The following is a 24,375-nucleotide window of genomic DNA, read 5'->3' as shown; positions in this document are numbered from 1 at the left end:
AAAACATAAAATATACTGTTCCCTGTAATTATCATTGGCTGAATTCCCATCCGCCGGACCTGAGACTTTAATAGAAGTATGTAAGGTTTTGAAAACATTTGAGAGAGTAAATGTTGAATGATAGTTTCTAATTACAAGCCAGAAAAGGAAAAACTTATCACTAATATAAAGAGGAGACTGGAATTTTTCAAATTGCCGTCGGAGATTTGCCACAAGGTGCAAGAGAAGAGCAGTGAGTGGGAATCCACGGCTACAGAGACACAGATGTTAACCTCTCAGCTAACGTTTTCTGCAGCTCTACAGGTTATTTTGGGTGTACAAGTACCTGCAAGTTCACACGTATATATGCAGACCAATAACCGCCTCCCCCAGCCACACACACAGACAGAAAAGCGCACCCACTCTCTCTCTCTCTCTCTCTCTCTCTCTCTACTCTCTCTCTCTCTCTCTCTCTCTCTTCTCTCCCTCTCCCTCTCCCTCTCCCTCTCCCTCTCTCTCCCTCTCTCTCTCTCTCTCTCTCTCCTCTCTCTCTCTCTCTCTCTCTCTCTCTCTCTCTCTCTCTCTCTCTCTCTCTCTCACACACACAAACAGAAAAGCGCACCCTCTCTCTCTCTCTCTCTCTCTCTCTCTCTCTCTCTCTCACACACACACACACACACAAACAGAAAAGCGCACCCACCTCTCTCTCTCTCTCTCTCCTCTCTCTCTCTCTCTCTCTCTCTCTCTCTCTCTCTCTCTCTCTCTCTCTCTCTCCTCTCACACACACACACACACAAACAGAAAAGCGCACCCACTCTCTCTCTCACACACACACACACACCTCCCTCCCCCCCCCCCCCCCCCGTAGAAGTGAATTAACAGTTGAATTAGCTTCAGCCTGCACTGTTTCCACATCACAGGATTGTAAATAAAGCCATAATAAAAATGCACATTATTTGCCGGCTTGCTGTTGGTGATCCAGGTATTTGAAAGACTCATCCCAGGCTGCAGTTCATTTCCTTTTCTAACAAATATATTTGTCTGCATGTATACTCTGAGAAACCGCCCACTGTCCTGTATAAATATAGTGTCACTTTTTGACAACATCCATTAAGCGGCTTCCCGCTGTGTGGTGTTCTCACAGAGAATTGTCTTTGTTGCCACTGATGCACCTTCGAAGTTTCAATGCGTTAGTGGAAAGTAGTTAGTTCCTTTCCTTTTTCAATATAGAAACATTCTAATGTGTTTACTAATTGGTATTTATGCTTTAAAATATTAAAGACATGTTTACGTTTATTTAGAGGGTGTATTGGGTATGAAGAGCAGGCGCCTACTGATATATTGACATTTTAATTTGTGGATTATCTTCTCATTTTACACAGAGGCTAACACTGGAATTAGCCTGCATTCTATTAATTAAATATATATTCTTAAGGACATAATATATAAAACCACAGCAATTCAGTCTCAGTGTTACCATCACTCCTTTCTTGCGGCGTTGGGTCCAATACTTGCCATCCATCTAAGCCAGAGGGAAGGTCGGGACGGGCCATCCACGATTCGACCCAACAGTGGTAGTTCCTATGCACAACAGCACACCGGTGTAAATCAGACTACTCAATCTAATTAACCAGGCACCCGCACCAATGGGGCAAATATATTAAGTGTGACCAAATGTCAAATAATGAAGTAAATGAGGCAGTTCAAAGCTCTGAATCAATTTCTTACAGCAGCTCTTCAAAGGTAAACACCCTTTGTTTTCAAAAATCAGGTGCAAGTGTATATACTGTCCCAAAAGAGGCATTGTCTACCAGCATCAAAACCCAACTTCAGTGAGGAGTATTGCAGTGTCAAAGCCTAGGGAGTCTTTCAAATACTAGAGTAATAAAAAGGTGGTGAAGTCTCCTGGACCAAGGTAAGTAAGAATCTTCCCCGTCACAAAGAAGCCATGAGGTTCTGGGTCTTTATGGTATCGGTTGTTGGAGCCGGGTAATGGAACTCTCCCGTACCCCCTGAATGAAATGTTAATTCTCTGAAATGAAGGTGTTGGGTGGGAATGGGGGATGGTGAGAAGGTGAGATGGAAAGTCTCCCCAAACTGATGTTATAAGGAGCCTTTTGAATATTATCAAGACAGTCAAGAGTCTTATCTCTGTCAAGACCAGAAGGAATCTTACCAAGAGAAAGGCAGGGGCAGCAAGAAAGAAACTCTCCTATACTAAATGGAATGTTATAAACTTATGAAAGGGATAGATAAAATAGAGGCAGGAAAGTTGTTTCCACTGGTAGGTGAGACTAGACTAGGGGACGTGGCCTCAAGATTCAGGTGAAGAGATTTAGGACATAGATAAGGAGAAACTACTTTTCCCAGAGAGTAGTGTGTCTGTGGAATCCTCTGCCCACGGAAGCTGTAGAGACCACCTTATTAAATATGTTTAAGACACAGTTAGATACATAGATTTTTGCATAGGATGCAAATTGAGAGATTTTGGGGGGAAAGGCAGGTCAGTGGAGTTGTATCTATGCCCCAATCAGCCGTGAGCTTGTTGAATGGTGAGCCAGGCACAGCAAGCCAGATGGCCGATAGCTGCTCCTATCTCTTATGTTCTTAAAACCAGCGGAGGCCTCTGACGACATGGCCAAAGGACACCTGCCTCTTTATTTTTAGAGTAAGCACCTGAACATCAGCAATTGGGCCCTCATCAATTCTTTCTTAAGAGCTCCCGGATGCATCTCTTTAGTGACCCTGGTGAAAATGGGACAGAACAAGTGGATGACTGTTGAAGTTAATGTTTCTGAAAAAAAAATCCACAATCAAATGGCAAAGGGCACCAAAATTACTTTCCCTGGGAATTGTGGCAGTGGCAGGATTCCTAGACAATGCAATGTCCACAAAAAAGTTCAAGAAGGTACATACCATACCATGTCTTTCCTTTCTGGAAGCACATGTAAAGAATCTCCAAACTTGAAATAATGATCCACTTTCAAATTACCATCACAGTCGTGAGCAGAGGAGTAATTTGTGACACAACGACTTGGAATCCCCAGACATCGCAAAACTGGAATACAAATGGAAATATGATCGTGAACGACTCTATTTCAAATGACTTATTGTCAAGTTTTTAGTGACTCCTCAGGTTTTCCTTTCTAGACTTTTCCAGTAAAGTCACTTCTAGTTCTTATTTTGGCGCTGTTTTCCAAAGACACCCCATGTTAGATCCTTGAATTAGGTGTTTCTCTTTTACCCCAGGGATTTAACTCCTGCTGACAATGCAGGTAATCCTCAAATGCCTGCTTATCACAGCCACGGTCATCAGAGTGATGCTATAAACTGATCTCAATAATCTTGGGACATGGAGAGAAGAATTCTGACAGGATTCTGATTCAGGACATTTACAGAGACAGGTGATCATTCGGGACCCGACTCACCCCAACCACAAACTGTTCCAGCTGCTACCATCTGGGAAACAACATGGCAGCATAAAAGCCAGGACCAACAGGCTCCAGGACAGCTTCTTCCACCAGGCCATTGGACTGATTAGTTCACGCTGATAAAATTTTATTTCAATGCTATATTGACTGTCCTGCTGTACATCCTATTTATTACAAATTACTATAAATTGCACATTGCACATAATGTAAAGAGACGTAATGTGAAGATTTTTACTCCTCATGTATGTGAAGGATGTAAGAAATAAAGTCAGTTCAATTCAATTCCTACTGATTTACATCCATTCAGTTCCATGGTCTGTTGGGCAGCGATGGTCCCTGACCTCCTACTTGTTTCTGAGGCAAGGACTAACTCTAGCCGGCACTTCAAAGCACCTCTCACCATCACTTCATCTGCAAAGTTTCCCCAGCCCACTGGCAAGATAAGCAAACAACATTGTTTTTCAAGCCAATGTCCTGACCACTGTGACACTGGTTCTATTCAGTCTGCTCTCTTGATCAGGCCACACGTGTTGACTGAACTTTTGATATTGATCCAATTAGATATTGAATCCAACAGCTTTAATAAAAGCATGAGCAAGAATCTTACAGCATTCATACCTAAGCATCAATTGTGCAAGAGCTGTAGCTGATTGCATTTTACCAAACTGCCCAGCAAGGTGGCTTCAAGCTTGATCACTCCTGTGCTGTGGTTGGGCTTATGCAGGGGCAAGTGGGGGGAGAATACCGGCACAGATTTATGACGACGAGAGAGAAATCTCACTTGAATTAATAAAGATGAAGATTGGTTTTATTTGTCATATGTACTTTAAAATATCAAAACACACGTTGTTTTGCATCAACAACCAATACATCTGAGGACATATTGGGAGCAGCCCACACGAATCAGCACACTTCTGGCACCAAATAGCATGCCCACAACTTACTAACCCTAACCCAAATGCAGGAGGAAACCGGAGCACCAGCGAACATAAAACTTGTAGTCAGCGGCAGGAATTGAACCCCGATCGGTTACTCCAATCCGTTTTACATCTGGTGCAGTAAGGTGTTATGCCTACCGCTAAGCTACCAGGTGGGGCAAGGCAAAGAAATTGGGGATACCAGCACCTTAATGGATGGACTGGCAGATATTCCCACTGGTGGGATGGTGGGTGTTTGGTTGTGTTCAGGAGTGATGCTGGATTAGGAATTCAGATGAAAGGCCCTGGCCCAACTCATTGACTGTTTATTCATTTCCATAGATGCTGCCTGGCCTGCTGAATTCCTCCAGCATTTTGTGTGTATTTCTCTGATTTCCAGCGTCTGCAGAATCTCTTGGGTTTGGGAATTCAAAGTCAGGGGCTTAAGGAAAGAGATGGAAATGATCAGAAGGACTGGTACTGGATGGTACAGTACAGTAGCAGGGATTGGGCAATAAGCCAAGGTAGATGACCAACCCAGCAGGGGTTCCAATTCAGAGTTTTGTTGGGAAGATCACATTACCTCACAAGTGCCCAGCAATGTGGTCCAGGTTCTGCTCCAATATTCTAAAAGGAACATCACCCAGGGAATGACATAACAACACCCTCACTGCAGAATTCCCAACAGAATGCAAGGTCGCAGCACACACAAAACACTGGAGGAACTCAGCAGGCCAGAATCAACAGAAGAAAAGTACAGTTGATATCACCAGCTGAGACCCTTCAGCGAGACTGGAGAAAAAAAAAGATGAGGAGTAGGTTTAAAAGGTGGGGGAGGGGAGAGAGAGAAAAACGCAAGGTGAGAGGTGAAACCGGGAGGGGGAGGGAAGAAGTAAAGAGCTGGGAAGTTGATTGGGGAAAGAGATACTGGGCTGGAGAAGGGGGAGGCATTACCGGAAGTTTGAGAAATCAATGTTCATGCCATCAGGTTGGAGGCTACCCAGATGGAATATAAGGTGCTGTACCTCCAGTCTAAGTGTGGCCTCATCACGACAGTAGAGGAGGCCATGGATTGACATACCAGAATGGGAATGGAAAGTGGAATTAAAATGTGTGGCCGCTGGGAGATCCCATTTCTTCTGGCAGATAGAGCGTAGGTGCTCGGCGAAGCAGTCTCCCAGTCTACATTGGGCCTCACCAATATACTGGAGGCCACACCGGGAGCACCGGACACAATATATGACTCCAATAGGTACACAGGTGAAGTGTTGCCTCACCTGGAAGGATTGTTTAGGGCACTGAATGGTGATAAGAGAGGAGGTGTAGGGGCAGGTATAGCACTATTTTCAAGGATAAGTGCCAGGAGGGAGATCAATGGGGAGGGACGAATGGACAAGGGAGTCGCGTAGGGAGTGAACCCTGTGGAAAGCAGAAAGTTGGGGGGGGTGTGGGGAGGGCAAGATGCGCTTAGTGGTGGGATACCATTGGAGATGGCAGAAGTTCCAGAGAATTATGTGCTGGACACAGAGGCTGGCGGGGTGGTAGGTGAGGACAAAGGAATCCTATCCCTGGGAGGGTGGCGGGAGGATGGGGTAAGAGTAGACGTGCGTGAAATGGAAGAGATGCGGTTGAGGGCAACGTTGATGGTGGAGGATGGGAAGCCCTTCCTTTGAAAAAGGAGCTTTTTTCCATTGAAGACGCCTGGCCTGCTGAGGTCCTCCAGCATCTTGTGTGAGTTTCTTAGATTTCCAGCATCTGCAGATCTTCTCTTGCTTGGGAATGCAAGGTCGAATTACCCAAGGGTAGCAGGTCACTTTGCAGACTGAACAGAAATAACTCACAATGGCTACTATCAATTTCCAGTTTGAAACAAAATTAATTTTCAATTGCATAACATTAGGGGAATACAGTGGATTGGGATTGAATTATGAGGTGTGCAGAAAGATGTCAGTAACTCCAAAGGGAAATAAACAAGTGAGACTAGGCGGAAAATGGTGAAGTTGAAATGGATTAAAACAATCACACAGCGCTGGTAGATGATATTCACCATAGGGACTTTTATCATACGTTTAATGCTTTGCCCAAAATTTAGTTCCATTAATTTCCAAAGAAGTTATTATCAGGTGGGGGGATTTTAACAGGCAGTATCAGGTGCTTTTTCCCATAACCCAAGACAAACTTTCACCCCCAAGGTTTAAATGAATGTGGTGAATTTTATTTGGCAAGGGTTCAATGTCACCACAGATCAAAATAATGTCAATTACTTAGCACCAATCAACAGGAAAAAAAATCATCTTCATTTGCTTCAGACTGCATAATAAAGCAGAAATAATTAAAAGCGCCATCATTGGCTGAGACAACCATATGGTAACCTGCAGCAGCACCGTACACAGAGAGTGTTTATGGAGCATTTTGAAACAGGAAAGTTTGGGGGTCTTTGGTGAGAAAGTTACCGATATCTGACCTGAGCAAGCAACAGCAGCAAAGACCCAGCACTGTCCATATCGCACTCTCCCGGCCCCAGAACTGCTCCACTTGCGCAAAATTGGCAGACTTCCGTTCCACCGGGTGGGAGCTGTCCCGTTGGCGTAATCACCATCCCACCTCCCCAAAATGATGCCTTTGTCGTCGTTTGCATTCACCTTTGGAGGAGAAAAACAAAACAGCTAGTATCATTTCATAACTAAACAAATAAACAATCTTCTGCTAAGCAAAAAGCCTCTTTCTAAGAGTCAGGCCTTTAGTTGGGCAAATTTAATATCCAAATCACCTTGACCAAGACTGTTATAGGCTATACTGATCTCTACCTCATCACAGACAATCTGTTTGTTCTCAACCCCCTTTCCCCTTTCGAAGACTTAGAACAACCTTTTCCACTCTGAAAAATTAACTTTGCTCCACTCTCCACATACAGTGTCTGAATTATCAGCAGAGCACTTTCGGCCATTGTTCATTGTATTACCTTGAATGAATACAACCTGAAGTGGGTTACATTGTCCTTTCTTGCGTAACGGTAATGTGGAGGTAATGTTTATTTACGAAGAAAAATTGATCTTGCCTAACCTCTTCTATACTGGGCCAGTGTTGGGTAACACATAAGGTCAGATCAGCTTCTCTTGGCTCCTCTCAGTCTCAGTTTGTGTAATGCATGTGACTCGTGCCAAACTTCTGACGGCTCTCTGGGTTAGTTAAAAGGGCTCTTTATATTTAAAGATTTGGCTTTCTTGTGTTCAACAACTTTGCATGGTGTTTTTATGATTAAGAAATGGGTGCAAATTCTAAAGTGTTATCAAACAACCTGTACCCCATTTTGCAGCTGGTGGAGGATATAGCTGGCTGATTCATTTGCTGATGATGGAAGTAAATAGGAGATACACATTCCTGCATGCAGAACATCAAAACAAGTCACTTTCTCTGTATATTAGTTAGTTTTAATGTCACTGAAATTAACCTATCAGAAACAGCAACCAAACGAACATTGAAGCCTGCCCAGCATTCAATATGATCAAGGCTGTCCTTCTCAAACCTCATCCTTTATTCTGTTTCAGTACCTCATACTCAGTTCCCTGATCTTCCAAAGACTTATTGATTTTCTCTTTGAATACCCTAGTGATCGAGACTAAGGAACACTGCATTATTTTCTCCAGTCAATTGAAATCAAGACTATACCTCTTTTCTTGCTTTGAATGCAATCATTGGCCAGGAGTTACAGGAGCATTAGGTCCCACACTGCCAGGTGCAGGAACTCTACAACTTTACTCACCTCAACACTGAACCGACATCGCAACCTATTGACTCACTTCCAAGGATTCTAAAGTTCCAGTTCACGGCTTTATTTATTTATGTGCAGTTTGTATTCTTTTGCACATTCATTCTTTCTCAATCTTTGTTTATTCATAGTTTTTATAAATTCTATTGCATTTCTTTATTTTCTTGTACATTCCTTCAAGAAAATGAACCCCAAGGCAGTGTTACTGGAAGACATCGTGCAGTATAACCGTGGGAGACTGTCTCAGTCATTTCACTTGCGATTGTAAGATTCTGTCAGGTGGTGATAAAGTCAGCTGCTGCAGACCTGTTGCCCTTGTTGCCCAGTCGACGTGGGAGCTGTGTAGCCTCGGTTGTGGCAAGGACAAAGAGTCAAGCCTCAGGCCTGCCTGCTGGTGCAGATGAGTTGAGAAGATGTGGAAGTGTTACAGTGTCACCTTCGCACTTGGCGGGAGGCTGGCCTGACCCTCACAAGTTCAAACGGTGGACTGACGGGCTGGATTGCTTGCCCCCGTGCACTTCCAGGAGGCCGCGACATCGATAGCCGGACATTGTCACTCAGGGTCTTGGACTATACACATGTTCGAGTAAATATGCTTCTTCGCTCACTATTTTGAGTTTTGCTAGCTATTCTGAATTACATTACTCGCTATTTTGAATGTTTTGCACCTTGGCCCGAGAGGAATGCTGTCTTGTTCAGCTGTATCTATGTATGGTTGAACACTAATTAAACTTGATATATAGTGATATACATATATATACTTTGACTTTAATCTTGTACTCACAACACAGTCTACAACTAAAGCCTTTATCTAATCTGATTCACAGTCTACCAGATGACAACACCTGTTAAACACATTTGACAAATAGCTAACACCTTGGAACTCACCATAGCAGTCAATATTCTGCCGATATATACAGGATCACCTCTCTTCAACACATCAGACAAAGGATCCTTCAGAGCAGGTAGACTATTATCCAAAATTTGAAAGCAAATGTCGATGACGTCTTTTTCAAACTGTCAAAACATAACTCAGAATAGCAACAAGCCTCAGAGCAATTACACTAAAGAAAGGTAGATAATAAAGAATTTTAAAGTCACATTACTTGTCCAAAATTCCATGATAGTGGGATAAAGGCAGTACGGTAAATGATTCCATTCTCATTCAGAACATACTCATCCAGAAGGTCATCATCAGCCATGTATACGGAGTCCTCTGGGTTTTGGGAAGGGGGGTGGGGGTAGAAAACAGGAGGCAGGCAATTAAATTCCTTCTGAACACTTCAGTTAATCTGCAACTTATTACGTACAAACAGCTGTCCAAAGTAGGCTCACAGGTCTCTTTCCCAGTGTCTAACTGGATGGATGAACTACCTGGTAATCAAACAGTCATACTCTAGTCTGTGCTTATCATTGAGTGAAATTGTTGAAAGACCCTGAAATCAAACAGAAAAAAACCTGGGCTGTTTGGAAGGGAGATGTCACCAGGCTGCAAAATCACAGAATTACTTTGAGATTCTCATGCGTGTTTTCAAATGTCTCCATATTGTTAGGCACTCAGAGCTGTTCCAGCCTCATTCTCGGCTTCCATCTCTGACCCGTCTTTCAGTCCATCTGTTCCCAGCAATAACGGCAAAAGTGCCACCAGCGATCTCATTCCCACAGAATTCTTTCCCTAAATGGTCCCTCATCCTCTCTCCACTCCCGACTGTATGCTTTGCCACACATCTCTACTATGCTGCTTTAATCCAGATATTATTTACCTATTCCATCTCAGGTTCATCCCCATTTTGTCAATCACCTTTTGCTATAGTAGAAGGACATCTTGCGGCTGTTGCAGTCATAATGTACACTAATTTATAAAAACTGAAATTGCCTGTGTGTTTAGTTCCAATGAACTTCGTTTCTCATTACAGATTACTCTTCAGGATGGCAGCTATCGCTACATCCTTGAAATACTCTTGGCTTTGTTTATATGTGGAGTATTTTTGAACACAAAATGTCAATGATTTGTTGAATTTCTATCTTTCTCCCTCAGATTACAGCCACTGACAATGACAAGAAAAATTGATACAAAACTGGCCAAGTGCCCATTCTGAAAATGCAATGTGGTGTTATTACCAAATGGAGCCTAACTGACAAGACTCATTGCTTATCTTGTTTAAATGAGAGGAAAAAGCACTGGTATTTGGAAAATATTTCCTTTAAGGTATGCAAGGATCAAATGAACCTGTTAATTATAAATAGTCTAAATACTTCACTGATCTTTGCTGCTGATTGTTTTTGGTATCTATAGAGATAGCAAAATAAATAATAACGTAATTTTCTTTTGGTGACCAACCAATTATTTTTATAAATGAAATCTTTCAAACTGCAATGTGTGAATGAGTGAATTATGTATGTTTAATTGTGTGTACTTAAGAATTTAGTATGTTCCTGAAGACAGTGAAGCTTTGTCCAATGGTTAGATATGTTTTCCAGGGCATTTTAACAGCACACAGTGAAAGTCGGACTTAGATTTGTTAAACACACACATAGGTGCTAAATAACTGAACTGTGCATCTGTTCTCGCAATAATTTTATCAATAAAGAAGAAAAAGCTCTCTTTCATATATAGCTATCAGTAAATTAGAATATCACATAGCATTAGAGAGCATTGCTGCTAACTGCTTAGTAGGCTCTCGACAATTTTTTGTCAATAATCTTGGCTATCGTGGTAGACACAAAGAACCAAGTCTCTGTGCCTTAAGGGAATGTGGACTTTGGAAATAGAATGTGGCTGTATAGACAGCTTGTTTAAACTATAGAAGGGTACGGACAAAGTCTACACATCTCATAATATGTAAGACCAGAACTAAATTAAGTGTGTGGTGCATGACCAAGTCATTGGACTAGCGACCTGAAGGTCGTGAGTTCGAGCCCCACCCGAGGCAGCGTGTTGTGTCCTTGAGCAAGGCACTTAACCACACATTGCTCCAGTCCACCCAGCTGAAAATGGGTACCGGCAAAACGCTGGGGGTTACCCTTGTGATAGACTAGCGTCCTATCGAGGGTGGGGGGAGTCCTGTACTCTCAGTTGTTTCATGCCACAGAAACCAGCATAAGCACCGCCCTGATGATCTGGGACAGACTTAACTAACTTAACTAGATTAAGTGTTAAGACTTGCTTCTTTTTTCATTGGTCAGTGGGACAAGCTGGAGGACCAATGAGACTCTCCCTTTCCCTCAACATTTGTATGTTTGCATTCCTTATTCTTAAGAGAATCTGAGAGTGTTTCTGTAACAACTGAGCTCTGTGCTTTTTTGGAAAAGAGTTCTGATTACGTGATAGAACACAAGAACATTATCACCTCAAATGCATACTGCATCTTGTGACCATATTAGGACTTGATGAACGCACAGAGCCAAAACCAAAAATAGCCTTTAGTGAATTGGGTTTTAGACTCTAGGGGTAATTAGCCAAGATATATAGATAAATTTCAGTGTCCCTGTTTTAGCTAAACTTTGTAATGTTTTATAATCTCCTTAATTTTTTCCTAATAAAATTTCTATATTTACAATATAAATTACTTGAGTTAAGAAGCACTGCATCACATCCAAAAAGATGTAATTACAGTGTGACAAAATATTGTAGACAACTTGCATTATAGAAATCAATGTGTAACAGAATAGGTGAGATTATCAGGGTGGCTGCACAGATACAGACTTTTACAAATAACAAAACGTGATCAGATTTCTTGCAGCACTTCACACAGAGAAGTTAACACCTGTAGTCAGATCAGAGATATGATTAGGTTCAAACTCAGAGAGGCAAAAGCTGCACCCCAAAGGTAAAGCATAGAATTTAAGGATATCATAAATAGCAGAACTGAAGCAAGGTAAGGCTGGCTTCAATAAAAAAAAAACCTGTGAATTCTTTCAGTATTTAATTCTTATCATTTGAACAGTACTTTTTTAGGTGTTCACATTAATCAAGGGACATCAAATTACAAAATAATTTTGGAGGGAAAATTATCTGGTATTAAGAGTGGGCACAAGCTTGTTAATGAATAATAATTTTGTAAAGATAAAGAATTGTTTGCCTCATTTTCCATTAATGCTTTTTTACTGATTCCTTCTCTACTTTTAATTGGCCCATTTTTTATCACATGTGAGCAACTCAATGATAACAGTTGTGAAGAGGCATCTTATTTTCACAAGGATTGTGCAGTGTTCACTCTTACCAGTATTGCTATGGTAACAGTAAGGAAGCCATTTACTTCAGGAATTAGCCAACTTGATGATACAAAAAATGTTGGCCTTGTGGATAGTGTAGAAAATTTCCAAAGGATACAGTGGGATATAGATCAGTTACAAAATTGGCGGGAAAATGACATATGGAGTTTAATCCAGCCAAGTAGGAGGTGTTTCACTTTAGGAAATAAAATATGAAAGGACTGTAAACAGTTAATGGCAAGTTCCTTAATGGCTGATGCACAGAGAGGTCTTACCGTCCAATTCCATTGAAAGTGGCTGCACAGATTGATGGTGTGGTAAAGAAGGCATAAGACATGCTTTCCTTTATTAGTTGAAGCACTGAATTCAAGAGTCAGGAGCTTATGTTGCATCTTAATAAAACTCTAGCTAGGTCGCATCTGGAGTATTAAGTTCAATTCTTGGTCACTCCATTATAGGAAGATCGCAAAAGCATTGGAGACAGTGTAAAAGAGGTTTACAGGATACTGGCTGGATTAGACGACATGAGTTTTGAGGAGTATTTGGGCAAACTTGGACTGTTTTCACTGTAACAGTGAAGGCTGAAACTTTCCTAAGTTTCTCTACCCTGCTAATGAACTCAGCTGTGAAAACGTATTCCTCTCCCTGCATTTTGTCCAGTGGGTATGTAAGAGTTCCTTTGATTGTGGGACAGAACTTCAGCTGGTTGACGTCCACTTGTCACAATGGTTGCACCTATTTTAAATAGCTAAACTGTGCACTGTCAATAATTTTATTAACTAGGAGGAAAAACTTCCTTTCCTAATAGTAATCATAGAATTATAATTTCACACAGCATGAGGAACCGTTGTTTAACCCTGTTTAAGAGGCTCACCACATTTTATTTCAACTTTAAACATCTCAGCCTCAGTTCCAAAACTTTCTGTTTCAAGCTGTATTTATTCTGTTTAGTTTATTGGAGAGGGTGGACAGGGACATTGCTAGCAAGGCCAACATTTATTATTCATCTCCAATTAATTTCTCCAGCTTGCTGATGCATTTTAGAGTATATTTTTTCTTTTGATTTTGATTTACAGTAACAATATCTTACCTTTACAAAATTACTCCAAAACTACCACTGACCCAGTACTCTTGGCCAAGGTGATCTAATTAATCTTTATTTATTCAAAGACATCCTGCATCAAAAACAGTTTTGAGCTTGCTTCACATTATTACAAATGTGCAGGGTTTTTATTCACACAGCAAAGAAGCATCGCTGGTTACATATTAATCAAAATCTACTTATAATCTAGTACAACAATGGCCACAGCAGTAATTGTACATGTCTGTTCAATTACTGACAATAATTATGATGCATGTTAATGGAACATTTACAATCTGATATTTACTCAGACTAGATGGTAATAAATTGGCATCATAATTGGCCCAACCATGGGCTAAAGAATTTGTCCTTGTTCTGTGTTCTATACAAATGGACAGTTAACTTGACAGATCAGAGCCAAGATTTTCAAAGATCTGGGAGGGCTGCAAAATGTGCAAATGATTAGATATTTGTCTGAATACTCATTGTTATAAGTGAGATGTTTGCAAAATTCTGCATTCTGTATTTCTTTACATTGACGTTTTCCTTTGGCTGCTGAATATCCTCTTTTTTACATTAAGTTTGGAGTCCTTGAAAGGAGGTGGGATCTCTGGGAGCCTATTAAAATGTGAATGAAAAGTTGTCTCATCAAAGTGTGAAAATACTTGGCAAGAGTTTTTCTCCAGCAGAATGTTTAGCATCTCAACCAGTTCAGCCTACCTCTAACCTCCCCAGTACAAAATTACCAAGAGCAAACTTAGGGTGAGATGAAGAGAATTTTTTCCCCTGAACAGGGGGTTGGGAAACGGGTTTAGTAAGGAGGGATAGTTGATGGCTAGCACAGACAGGATGGGCAGATGGACTTGCTGATTTGATTGGACACATGCTTTGATGTATATGTGACAAAAAAGAGATATTTATCTTATCGTATGATTCCATGATATGGGGAGAAATAAGATGAAAACAGCAAGTAGAGGTGTAATGATAACTATGAGCATATGTAACTATTGATTTTACCTTGGAGATAAATAATGCCACATCAATTGCGCTTAAAAGTCACCCCAATATAAACAGGAAGCAGAAGCGAACTGAACTGCTCACCTTTACACCAGGGGTTGAAGAGAAGGTGAAAGGTCCCTACAGTGATCTTCTGCGAACCTTCTCCCCCACTGGGGCAGAAGAGTACGTGCATTTTATAGATGCCAATACAGGCGTTTGCGGGGCTGCGCACGGCCAGGTGAATGTGCCCCGGAGTGGACTTCACACTGTATGTCCACTTGTTCTCCTTCGCCGTCGACTTCACAGCTTCAATAGAAATTCTGTCGGTGTTCGATGACGAGGGCCCTGTGCAGAGAATCGTAACCTTTAGCCAAGCTAATCGCATAATTCACGGGGTAATGTGAATTGAAAGACTTACGCTGACGTTCAGTCAGTTCAAGCAAAAAAAAAACCAAAACGCTATAAACATGAACACAAAAGAGACCACACACACACAAAATGCTGGAGGAACTCAGCAGGTCAGGCAGCATCTATGGAGAGGAATGAAGAGTCAACATTTTGGGCCAAGACCTTCCATCAGAACTGGCTAAGACCCCCAGTCCTGCTGAAGAGCTTCGGCCCGAAACGCCAACTGTTCTCTTTTCCATAGATGAGGAGTTCCTGCAGTATTTTGTGTGTGTTGCTCGGAATTCCAGCATCTGCAGATTTTCTCTTGTTGGCTGAGACCTTTCCCAGTTCTAACGAAGCATCTCGGCCCGAAACACCGACCCTTTAGTCCTTCCCAGAGATGCTGCTTGAACTGCAGGAGCAATCAGGCAAACATCTTGTGGAATGAAAAGCAGGATCGTGAGGGGCGTCCAGAGGAAGGGTTCCAGACCTGAAATATTAACCGGTTCTCCCTCCACAGCTGCTGTCTGACCTGTTGAGAGTTTCCAACATTTTAATTCTAGATTTCTATGAACCATATTCTTAATTTATTCTATTTACTGGAGTTTCGAAGTTTGATTCAGTGGTTTGATGTTCAGCCTGAGTTTTGGCATTTCAGTATGAAAAATATTCATCCTCTGTTATTTTTTCTCATTTACAAGGATTGCTGGTCAATGAATAAACTTTGGGGCAGGAGAAACAGCTACCAAATCGCAACTCAGATGAACAGTAATCAACGCTTCACTGTTTAAACTAGACTCAGCAGTTAATCAACGACCTGGAAAAAGACCAGCCTGTAATTTAAAGCCAGATGCCATTAACGTGGCGCTTTGAAGGGTGTTATAAAGTAGCTAATCACGAAATGCCACTTCAGGTCAGACCTGTGTCCAGCGAGAGTGTGAGCTGGTCTTCGCCATCCCGGAAGGCTTGGCGTTTGAATTCCACAGCCAGGCGGAATTCTTGTCCTCTTCGGACGATGAGCCTGTCCGTGCCCATCTCAGCGGTACGATGTTCCGAGTTGTTGGCCTCGCACTGTAGGTCTACCGCCCCCAAATACATGTTTCCTATCGGAAAACGTTTAACAGAAAGATTCATATGAATCGATTCACAGGGATATAGAAGTGCAGGGGTGCAGCGCCGCGCGAGTTTTGATTAGAATTAGTCAGCATCCAACTCTAATAAATAACAGGCAAATTGTTTCGCTCTTATAATTAGTTCGCAACGTTAACTTTAAAACTGCTCTCTTCGTTTTGTAACTGTATCTTACCGGCTGTTGTCATGAGTTCCCCGGCCGGTGCAGAAATAATACGCTCCACTCTTACCGCAAATTTAGCCTTTCGCCCCTCTTCAGTGGAGTGGACTGTGCGTGGAATCTCATGTCCACCCCTATATATCCCGACACGTAAAGCTCCAGCATTAACACTCTCAAAATAGATATAAACTACTTGTGTATAAAAGGACTATTGCGGCACTGATTTGCATGGTAATTTTCCCAGAGGAAGCTAGTTCGTGCCATTTCGCTCCCTCCAAGCTTAATCCAAAAAACTACACCAGGAGCCAAATCACAAACACAGATTCTACAGATGCTGGAAAACCAGAGTAACACACATAAAACCAGGGTCTCGGCGTCTCTGGGAACCAAGGAGTGAAATTAGCTTTGAGAAAAGGAAATTATCCGACCACCCTCTCTGTCTCTCTCACAGGGGCAGGGAGGTCCACCAGCAATGAAGGAGAAATCCTTCCACAAAACTCAACTATAAAAGAAACGGAGTAGGTCGGGTACATAGCGAATTGCTCACTTGAAAATGATTTGTGTCTGATGTATATTGAACAAAGGCAATATCTGAAATTTAAGAGATTAGTGTATTCTGTTTACTTACAGTAGGGGTTCATTTGACTCGGAATCTCTGCAAGCTCCTTTTCCCTTCTATTCTCCCTTACTCTCCTCCTCACTCCTCCAACAACTCACCAGCAGGAGTTGTCGTCAATTAACTTAAGAACCTGCACATCTTTGGAAAGCAGGAGAAAACCAGAGCATTAGAGCAGAATTAGGCTATTCAGCCCATTCAGTCTACTCTATCATGGCTGATTTATTATCCCACTCATCCCCATTCTCCTGCTTTCTCCTCATAACCTTTGACACCCTGACTAATCAAGGACTTATCAGCCTCTGCTTTAAATATGCCAAATGCCTTGGTCTCCACCACCATCCGTTGCAATGAATTCAACAAGTTCACCACCTTCTGTCTAAAGAAGTTTCCCCTTTATCTCTGTTCTGAAGGAATAGCTTTCTACTCTGAGGCTTCGCCCTCTTGTCTTAGGTGGTTTAATATAGGAAACATCCTGCTGAAGGGTCTCGGCTGAAACATCAGCTGTACTCTTTTCCAGAGATGCTGCCCGGCCTGCTGTGTTGCTTTGGCATCTTGTGTGTGTTGCTCGGGTTTCCAGCGTCTGCAGGTGTTCTCTTGTTCTGATTGTATCTCTCCACGTCCACTGTAATTCCAGCTTTTCAATATCTGATAGGTTTCAGTCAGACCAGTCACCCCACATTCTTCTAAACTCCAGTGAGTACAGGCCCAGAGCCATCAAACGTTAACCCTTTCATACCCATGTTCATTCTGGTGAGCACTGTCTCCATATGGCAGCCCATCCTTTCTTAGATAAGGGGCCCAAAACTGCACACCATATTCCAATTGCAGTCTGATGAAAGCCTTATAACCCTACAAGCATTACATCCTTGTTTTATATTCTAGTCCTCTCGAAATCAATAGTAATATTGCATTTGCCTTCCTTACCACTGACTCAACCTGCAAGTTAACTTTTGGGAAATCCTGCACAAGGATTCACAAGTCCCTCTACACCTCTGATTTTTGAATTTTCTCCCCATTTAGAAAATAGTCCACACTTTTATTCCTTCTACCAGAGTGCATGACCATACACTTCTCTACACTACACTGTATGCCATCTGCTAGCTCTTTGCCCATTCTCCTAATCTGCCCAAGTCCTTCTGCAAGCTCCCAACATCCTCAAAACCACCTGCCCCTCCACCTATCTTTATCACCTGCAAGCTTGGTCACAAAGCCATCAATTCTGTCACCCACATCTTTAACATTTAATGTGAAAAGTAGCAGACCCGTGTGGAAGCTCACTAGTCATCAGCAGCCAACCAGAAAAGGCCCTCTTTATTCCCACTCTTTGCCAACTGCCAGTCAGCTAATCGTCTGTTCATGGCAGTATCTTTCCTACAATCCATGGGCTCTTATCTTGTTTAGCAACCTCATATCTGGCACCTTTCCATTGGATTTCTGAAAATCCAAGTAAACAACAGCCACCAAATCTTCTTTGATAATTGGGACCTCTTCTGGGGCAGGTGTGACCTGAACAAGGAGGATCGAAGGGGGGACAAATATTCTTGCAGGCAGGTTTACTGGAGCTGAATGGAGTGGTTTAAGTTAATCTGGCAGGGAGGTGGGAACCAGGATGACAGAGCTGAGGATGGGCTAGCAGGTCTACAAGCAGATAATGGGTGTAACATGAATGTAAGGAAGGACAGGGCAATGATTGGGTACAAATGCAGAGCGAGCAAAGAGTTAAATTATACAGCAGAGGCAAAATTCAAAAGGACGAAGAATGCAGAACTGAAGGTGCTGTATTTAAATGCACATTGCATTCAGAAAAATGTGGGCAAACTTGTGACTCAGTTAGAGATTGGTCAGTATGGCACTGTGGGCATCACTGAGTCGTGGCTGAAAGAAGGTCATAGTTGGGAGCTTTATATCAAAGGATATATTTTGTAATGAAAGGACTGGCAGAAAGGCATAGACAATGGTGAGGCTCTGTTGGTAAGAGATGGAATTAGATCTTTAGAAAAAGGTGACATAGGGCCAGAGAATGTTGAATCTTCGTGGGTAGAGTTAAGAAATTGCAAGGGTATAAAAACCATTATAGGAATCATACTTAGGCCTCCAAACAGAAGCCAAGCTGTGGGTTGGAATTGCAAAGTGTGCTGGAAAAGTTATGTAATAAAGGCAATGTCACAATTGTAATGGGGGGACTTCAATATGCAAGGGGATTGGGAAATTCAGGTTGGTGACGGTTCACAAGAGAAGGAATTTGTTCAATGCCTACAAGATAGCTTTTTAGAGCAACTTGTGCTTAAGCACACTGGGAGAAAGGCTATCTTAGATTGGGTGTTGTGTAATAATCCAGATTTTATTAGTTAGCTTAATGTAAAGGAATCCTTAGGAGGCAGTGATCATAATATGATAGAATTCACCCTGCAGACTGAGAGGGAGAAACATAACTCACATGTACCCGTATCACACTAGAATAAAAGGAATTACAGAGGCATGAGAGAGCAGCAGATTGGAGGAGGATATTGGTGGGGATGACAGCAGAGAAGAGATGGTTGAAATTTTTGGGAATAGTTCACAAGGTGCAGGATAGATATGTCCTACAGAAGAAGTTGTTCTCAGATGGCAGGGGTAGGCAACCGTGGCTGACAAGGGAAGTTAAGGACAACATAAAAGCCAAGGAAAGGGCATATAAAGTAGCAAAAGTCAGTGGGAAAGTGGATGATTCAGAAGCTTATAAAATTCAACGAAAGACAACTAAAAAATCTATAAGAAGAGAAAAGGTCAAATATGAGGGCAACCAGCCAATAATATAAAGCAGGATACTAAAAGTTTTTTCAGTTATATACAGAGTAAAATGGAGGTGAGAGTTGATATTGGACCACTGGAAAATGATACTGGTGAGGTAGTAATGGGGAGAAAGAAATGGCAGATGAACTTAATGGGTACTTTGCTTCAGTCTTCACTGTGGAAGACACTAGCAGTGTGCCAGTGGTCCATGGGTGTCAGGGAGCAGGAATGAGTGCCATTGCTATTACAAAGGAAAAATTGCTAGGCAAACTCAAAGGTTTTAAGTTGGAACAGTCACCTGGGCCAGATGGACTACATCCCAGAGCCCTGAGAGAGGAGAGGTTGCTGAAGAGATAACTGATGCATTGGTCATGATCTTTTAAGAATCACTTGATTCTGGCACGGTCCCAGAGGACTGGAAGGTTTGAAATGTCACTTCACTCTTTAAGAAGGGAGGAAGGAAAAAGAAGAGAAATTATAGGCCAGTTAGCCTAACCTCGCTGGTTGGGAAAGTGTTGGAGTATACTGTTAAGGATGTGGTTTAGGGGTACAGTACTTGGAGACTAATGATAAAATAAGTCAGCAAGGTTTCTGTAAAGGTAAATCTTGCCCAACAAATTTGTTAGAGTTCTTTTTTTCTATTGATTTTTTTAATGCATTTTCTACAACACTACAAATAAAAAAAACCAAAGCAAAGTAGAAAATTAGTACAGTGCAAGATTGACATACAATAGTAATATAATACAAAATAAGATAATTGAGAAAGCACCCAAATTGAAGTCATGTAAAGTTAGTATCCTCCCCAAGCCCCACAACAAAAAAACTCCAGACCAACCAAGACAAAATGTAGAAAATATAAATCAGAACATTCAAACCCCCAAAACTGTAAATACACTTGAAAACAGAAGATAATAATGCCTACTACCAAAAAAAAAGAGCTGAAAGCAAGTGACTGGAAAAAAAACTTAATTAAGAGGAAAATTATGAAAATACTCAATAAAAGGTCCCCAGACCTTATGAAACTTTATATCCGAATTAAGAATTGAATAATGGATTTTTTCAAGGTCTAAACAGGACATGATATCGTTAAGCCATTGAACATGCGTGGGCGGGGCAACATCTCTCCATCTAAGGAGGATTAGACGTGTAGCCAGGAGAGAAGCAAAAGTTAGAGTTCTTCGAGGAAGTAAAATGCAGGGTAGACAAAGGAGAGGTAGTGGATGTCATTTACTTGGATTTTTGGAAGCCATTTGATAAGGTGCCACATAATGAGGCTGCTTAACAACATAAAATCCTTTGGCATTACAGGAAAGATACTGGCATGAATAAAGGAATTACTGACAGGCAGGAGGCAGCAAGTGGGAATAAAGTGGGTCTTTTCTGGTTGGCTACCAGAGCTGTTCCTCAGGGGTCAGTATTGGGACAACTACTTTTCACATTGTTGTCAATGATATGGATAATGGAATTGATGACTTTGTGGCAAAGTTTGCAGATGATACAAAGATAGGTGAAGGGGTAGGCAGTGCAGTAGGACTTAAGACAAGTTGAAAGAATGGGCAAAAAAATTTGCAGATGGAATAGTGTTGGGAAATGTATGACAATGCATTTTACTGAAAGGAACAACAGTGCAGACTATTATCCAAATTGGGAGAAGGTTCAAACATCAGAGGTGCAGAGGGACATAGGAGTCCTGATGCAAGACTCCCAGAAGGTTAATTTACAGGTTGAGTCTGTGGTAAAGAAGGCAAATGCAATGCTGTCATTTATTTCAAGGGGAATACAATATAAAACAAGGAGAGAATGCTGAGCCTTTATAATTCACTAGTCAGGCTGCACTTAGAGTATTGTCAACATTTTTTGGGCCCCATTTCTCAGAAATGATGTGTTGTTATTGGAGAGATATGAGGAGGTTCATGAGGATGATTCCAGGAATGAAGGGGTTAACATATGAGGAGCATTTGGCAGCTTTGGGCCTGTACTCACTGGAATTTAAAGGGGATCTCATTGAAACCTACCGAATGTTGAAAGGACTAGATAAGGTGGATGTGGAGAGGATGTTTCTTATGGTGGGGGGATCCAGAACTAGAGGGGACAGCCTCAAAATTGATAGGCAACCTTTAGAACAGAGTTAAGGTGGAATTGTTTTTAGCCAGAGAGTGGTGAATTTGTGGAATGCTATGGAGCCCAAGTCCGTGGGTATGTTTAAGGCGAAAGTTGTTAGCTTCCTGATCGGGCAGGTCATCAAAGAATACAGCAAGAAGGCAGGTGTATGGGGTTGAGTGGGATCCAGGATCAGCCATGATGGAATGGCAGAGCAAACTCGAGGGCTGGGTGGCCTAATTCTGGTCCTATGTCTTATGGTCTATCCTGCTTGTTATTTCCTCTAAGAATTCCAACAGATTTGTCAGGCAAAATTTCCCCTTGAGGAAACCAAGCTGACTTTGGCCTATTTTCATCATGTGCCTCCAAGTACCCCAAAATCTCATCCTTAACAATGGACTGCAACATCTCATCAGCCACTGAGTTCAGGCTAACTGGCCGATAGTTTCCTGTGTTTGCCTTCCCTTCTTAAAAAGTGGAATGGAACCCACACAGTCAAATGGAGAGGGTGCAAGCTCAACACCGACAGAACCAGAGATGAGAATCACATCTGAGTTACTGGATCTACTGTGAGACTGTGCTCCCAACTACCACAATCCAACAGGACCACCTCCGGGTTCTTGGCCAGCTTTGTGCCACATTCTTAAAATGATATACATGTTGTTGTCCCCATACTACTCCTTACCAATGGGACAGGTGGAAAGGTCACCAGCCTTTGGTTGGCAAAGACTGTTGAGGCAGCAACAGAGCCAACCCTCCCATCACTTCCGTGGCAGAAGAACTCCACTCTTCTTTTTACCACGGCCTGTACTTGCCCTCTGCCACTTTCGCACTACAGTTACAACACCTTCGTGTGGTCAAGTCCGGCAGTTAAGATGGATTTTATGCTGTGATCAACAGGCCTGTGGCCTCAGAACCCGAATCTGGTTTAATATCACTGGCATATGTGGTGAAATTTGTTGTCTTTGCAGCAGCAGAACAATGCAATCCATAGCGATAGGAAACATATGAAATATAGTAAATATACATACGTGTAAAAGTTAAATTAAATAAGTAGTGCAAACATAAAAAAGTAGTGAGGTAGTGTTCATGGGTTCAATGTCCATTCAGAAATCAGATGGCAGAGGGGAAGAAGCTGTTCCTGAATCATTGAGTGTGTGCCTTCGCACTTCGTACCTCCTACCTGATGATAGCAATGAGAACAAGATGTGACCTGTGTGATGGGAGTCCTTAATGATGGATGCAGCCTTTTTGAGCTATCGCTCCATGATGATATCCTGGATACTACAGAGGCTAGGATGATGGAGCTGACTCAGTTTACAACTCTCTGCAGCTTATTTCAATCCTGGGCAGTACCCCCCACTCCACACCAGACAGCGATGCAGTTGGTTTAAATGCTGTCCATGTGACATACCAAATCTCCTCAAACACCTAATGAAATATAGCCGCTTTTGTGCCTTCTTTGTAGCTGCATCGATATGTTGGGTCCAGGATAGATCCTCAGTTATTGATGCCCTGGAACTTGAAACCGCTCTCTTTCCACTTCTGATTCCTCTATGACGACTGGTGTGTGTTCCCTCATCTTACCCTTCCTGTAGTCCTTCTGGTCTTACTGATGTTGAGAACACAGTTGTTGCTGTGACACCACTCAACTAGCTGATATATCCCACTCCTGTATGTCCTCACACCACCATCTGAAATTCTGCCAACAATAGTTGTATTGTCAGCAAATTTATAGATGGCATTTGAGCTGTGCCTACCCACACCATCATGGGTGTAGAGTGTAGAGCACACATCCCTGAGCTGCACCAGGGATGTGGCGATTTCTTTAATAAATCTTTTAATTCAAATCTTCCAGATCCAAGAAAGGCTGGTAGTAAAATTTCTCTTTCCAGTTGCCAATAGAGAAGGGAATTATATCACTAGCACCATCATCTATTTACTGTTTTGCTGATGTGAAAATATATCTCTGTTACACTGGGCAGCTGCACATCACTCAGATACTTACGTGAAAATGATAGCCTGATCAGTGCAGCAGGATTAAACCAAAGGCTCTCAATCATTTTATTCTGGAAAACACTTGAGATCCTTTGGGTCTCCTGGTCATCAGGTTATATGGTTAAATAATACCACTTTCCCTAAAATTATGCTGCACTTTTCTCGTTTATAAAGTGCATTATCAAGGGAAGTAAAGCTGCTGCCCTTACTCTGTCTATTCGGTTCCTGTTAATGTTTACTCAGTTCAGCAGAGATTATGGATGGACAATAAATTTAGTATGGCAATGTTCACACCTTGCAAACAAGTAAACATTTTAAAAATACTTTATTTGCACATTGCCCAGGATTCATATTAAATCTCTCAGATTTGGTCTCCAGGGTTAAGGAAGGACATCCTGGCTGTAGAGGAAGTGCAGCGTAGATTCACGAGGTTAATTCCTGGGATGTCCGGACTGTCCTACGCAGAGAGGTTAGAGAGACTGGGCTTGTACACGCTGGAATTAAGGAGATTGAGAGGGGATCTGATTGCAACATATAAGATTATTAAGGGATTGGACAAGATAGAGGCAGGAAATATGTTCCAGATGCTGGGAGAGTCCAGTACCAGAGGGCATGGTTTGAGAATAAGGGGTAGGTCATTTAGGACAGAGTTAAGGAAAAACTTCTTCTCCCAGAGAGTTGTGGGGGTCTGGAATGCACTGCCTCGGAAGGTAGTGGAGGCCAATTCTCTGGATGCTTTCAAGAAGGAGCTAGATAGGTATCTTATGGATAGGGGAATCAAGGGATATGGGGACAAGGCAGGAACCGGGTATTGATA

The 24,375-nt window shown here is 42.0% G+C and overlaps 1 protein-coding gene across 3 annotated transcripts in view; it reads right to left on the bottom strand.

Annotated features, from left to right (window-relative positions):
• The window catches only part of tgm2l (transglutaminase 2, like), a 37,299-nt gene extending 20,970 nt beyond the window's left edge, over nucleotides 1-16,329 (bottom strand). For 2 of the 3 annotated variants that reach the window (XM_073069859.1, XM_073069860.1), the window contains exons 1-8: nucleotides 16,085-16,329; nucleotides 15,699-15,881; nucleotides 14,494-14,736; nucleotides 9,203-9,312; nucleotides 8,985-9,113; nucleotides 6,792-6,969; nucleotides 2,896-3,037; nucleotides 1,457-1,560 (exon numbers count right to left, since the gene is read on the bottom strand). In XM_073069859.1, the coding sequence (XP_072925960.1) occupies nucleotides 1,457-1,560; nucleotides 2,896-3,037; nucleotides 6,792-6,969; nucleotides 8,985-9,113; nucleotides 9,203-9,312; nucleotides 14,494-14,736; nucleotides 15,699-15,881; nucleotides 16,085-16,097 (1,102 nt within the window). In that variant the 5' untranslated portion in view covers nucleotides 16,098-16,329. The remainder of the gene's footprint in view (nucleotides 1-1,456; nucleotides 1,561-2,895; nucleotides 3,038-6,791; nucleotides 6,970-8,984; nucleotides 9,114-9,202; nucleotides 9,313-14,493; nucleotides 14,737-15,698; nucleotides 15,882-16,084) is intronic. The other variant, XM_073069858.1, reaches the window with a different exon arrangement.
• Between the last annotated feature and the right edge of the window lie 8,046 nt (nucleotides 16,330-24,375).

The sequence above is a fragment of the Hemitrygon akajei genome, chromosome 17 (assembly GCF_048418815.1).
Source record: "Hemitrygon akajei chromosome 17, sHemAka1.3, whole genome shotgun sequence".
In the NCBI taxonomy this organism is placed as follows: Eukaryota; Metazoa; Chordata; class Chondrichthyes; order Myliobatiformes; family Dasyatidae; genus Hemitrygon; species Hemitrygon akajei.
Note: the sequence above shows the minus strand (reverse complement) of the source record. Positions and strands in the feature narration are given on the sequence as shown.